The sequence below is a fragment of the Myotis davidii genome, unplaced genomic scaffold (genome assembly GCF_000327345.1).
Source record: "Myotis davidii unplaced genomic scaffold, ASM32734v1 scaffold43, whole genome shotgun sequence".
Classification (NCBI taxonomy): Eukaryota; Metazoa; Chordata; class Mammalia; order Chiroptera; family Vespertilionidae; genus Myotis; species Myotis davidii.
The window spans coordinates 2,014,394-2,017,023 of NW_006294590.1; the positions used below are offsets into that span (position 1 = coordinate 2,014,394).

The 2,630-nt window shown below is 59.1% G+C and overlaps 1 protein-coding gene across 2 annotated transcripts in view; it reads right to left on the reverse strand.

Annotated features, from left to right (window-relative positions):
* Positions 1-873: 873 nt before the first annotated feature.
* Positions 874-2,630, reverse strand: part of STX2 (syntaxin 2) — an 8,577-nt gene continuing 6,820 nt past the window's right edge. Inside the window, exons 9-10 of one of the 2 annotated variants that reach the window (XM_006768755.2) lie at positions 2,151-2,274; positions 1,438-1,523 (exon numbers count right to left, since the gene is read on the reverse strand). In XM_006768755.2, the coding sequence (XP_006768818.1) occupies positions 2,194-2,274 (81 nt within the window). In that variant the 3' untranslated portion in view covers positions 1,438-1,523; positions 2,151-2,193. Of the gene's footprint in view, positions 1,524-2,150; positions 2,275-2,630 lie in introns of both variants that reach the window. The other variant, XM_006768757.2, reaches the window with a different exon arrangement.

Consider the following 2,630-nt stretch of genomic DNA (forward strand, 5'->3'; position numbering starts at 1 on the left):
CGTGGGGGCGGGGGGCCGGGGGAGAGGCCGTCGCGCACAGCTCCCACACGGGCGCACGTAACCGCACGGACGGACAGGTGCCCCCAGGGACAGCGACACGGGCACAGTCTCCGGTTCCACGTCCTTCCAGGCTGCCCCCCAGGCATGACCAGCAGGGAAGGAAAACGCCCACACACAGACCCGAGTCGCAGCTCCGCAGGCAGATGCTTCCAGTGTCGTTTGGAATCGAGGCATCTGTTTGGGTTTTCAAACCCAACCACGTGAAGGCACCGCCCCGTGCTCACACCCCCGGGGACAGAGGGAGAAGGGGGACAGTTCTCGGGGATCCTTCATTCCAATGTCGAGTCGCTGCCTCACGGTGTCCACTCCCTCGTAAGTCTGCACCCGTGTTCCAGCACAGGACCCTCACAGAAACATTCGTGAGCAATGAGAACGCTCGCTGAGCACAGACGCCTGCAAACTCTAGAACGAGCCCTCAGAGGCCAGGCGGGCGGGAGGCGCGAACAGGAACACAGACGTGATCGACAACGGTTTTCACGTGAAGGAACCACTGGGCGTCCAGGATAAACGCCTTGCGTGTAGGAAGGGGCGAGTCGCGGTCGTAACTTCAGACTCGGTCATGTCGGCAGGGCACAGGCCTCGCTGGGCACGCCCCGCGGTGCCGTGGCTGAGTCGCCGTGGCTGAGTCGCTGTGGGTGGCGGGCGGAGGAGGCGGGGCTGGGGGTGAGCAGGGACTGTCCCCCGGGCCTGGCACGGTGGCCCTCACCGCCCAGTGCCCACGGCGGGCACCGGGAGGTGCGGTGCGGCCGCTGTCCCCTGTGGCAGCGGCCAACCTTGTAAACATCTGGGCAAAGATGGCTGACACCATGAGTCTCCGATTCCTTTCAAAAGGCAGCATTTAATATATAAAAATGGGGCAAATTAAGAGGTTAATATATTAAACAGTTAATTTATAAACATTTAACATCATAGATATCTTACAAAACAGCTCTGTGATAATAACGAGGATTTCCCTGCAAACAGTAAACACGAAGGAAACGGTACAAAAGCGTTTGTGAGCTTGTGAGCCGGGGGGACGGAGGGGGGGACGGGGGGACGACACCAAGTCTCAGACCTGGAATCGCGTGGCTTCAAACAAAATATTCCTCACAAAACGCGACATACAAATAGTCTTAACACTGAAATATAAAAAATTGAAAATGTCAATCACTCCTATCTTAAGGCCATTGTTTCACATTGCTGAAGGTTTGCGGCGTGCTGTTTATGGAGCCGAGGATGCGGGGCTGACGCATCGCATCCGGGCTGCGGGCGGCGTTCTCCGTGTCCTTCGGCGCGCTCGGCGCCACGGCCGCCACGCCCGGGGCTCGTGCGCCACGTGGGAGGCTGGCTTGCTGCAGACGTGGGAGGGCTGGCTCCAGGGACGAAGGGCTCGTGGGCTACAGTTGCTATGACAATGTTGTTGCTAGGATAATTCCAAGGATCACAAGCAAAATAATTACACAAATAACAACGCACATCATTTTCTGCAAGATAAAGAAAAACAGTAATTAATCTGCGAGGCATCGAAGGAAAGAAGTCACTGGTGTCATTTCCTAACAAGCTTCTCCTGGGACTCGAGAGTTTAAAATACAAGTCTGTGCCCTGACCAGTGTGGCTCAGTGGATGGAGCGTCGGCCTGCGGACTCAAGGGTCCCGGGCTCGATTCCGGTCAAGGGCATGGACCTTGGTTGCGGGTGCATCCCCGGTGGGGGGCGTGCAGGGGCAGTTGATCGATGTTTCTAGCTCTCTATCCCTCTCCCTTCTTCTCTGTAAAAGACTCGGTTGCAGACTCGATCCCTGTGCAGGAAGCAACCAATCAATGTGTCTCTCTCACATCGATGTGTGTGTGTCTCTCTGTCTCTCCCCCTTCCTTCCACTCTCTCTAAAAATCAATGGAAAACTATCCTCCGGCGAGGATTAACAAAAATAAGAAAAATGTATTCTAGTGGCAGTCTTTAAAAAGAGGAGGAGGAGGAGGAGGAGGGGGAGGCGGCCTGGGCCTGGAGACGCTCAGGGCCACGGCGAGGCGCTGGGAGGTCAGTGAGCCGCCAGCTCGGTGAGTGGGGGAGCAGGCAGAGCGGCGGGAAGGTTAGCGGTTAGTGGTTACTTACTGCCGCGCCGGCAGAGGCATGCACCCTGGCGTGACCCGCAGCCTCACTTGCCAACCGATAAGCCAATGATCAGAGCCACGACGGCCACCAGCACCACCGCCACGGCCACCAGGATCCACTTTTTCTGCCAAAGGAAAGCGAGCTGGTCACACCGGGTCAGCCCTGTGGCCGTGCCAGGAGGCGGCCTCGTGTAAACCTCCACCATCTGGACTCCTGGTGGGCCGGGCACGGGGGGGGCCTGGGACCCGTCGCCAAGGGACCCTCAGTTCTGGGACAGCGTGATGTTTACTGGACGGCCAGGGCTCACGCGTGAGGGGGAGAGACTGTCGGGGAACCTGGAGCCCGGGGCTCATCGGGGAGGCCTGCCTGGGGCGTCGCTCTGCTCCGTGCTGAGGGCCCGGCTCTTCCCCCGCGGGCCCTGCAGCCGCCCCGCCCACCAAGACGGCGGTTCTGTGCGCAAAGCCCCCACAGCCACCCCGT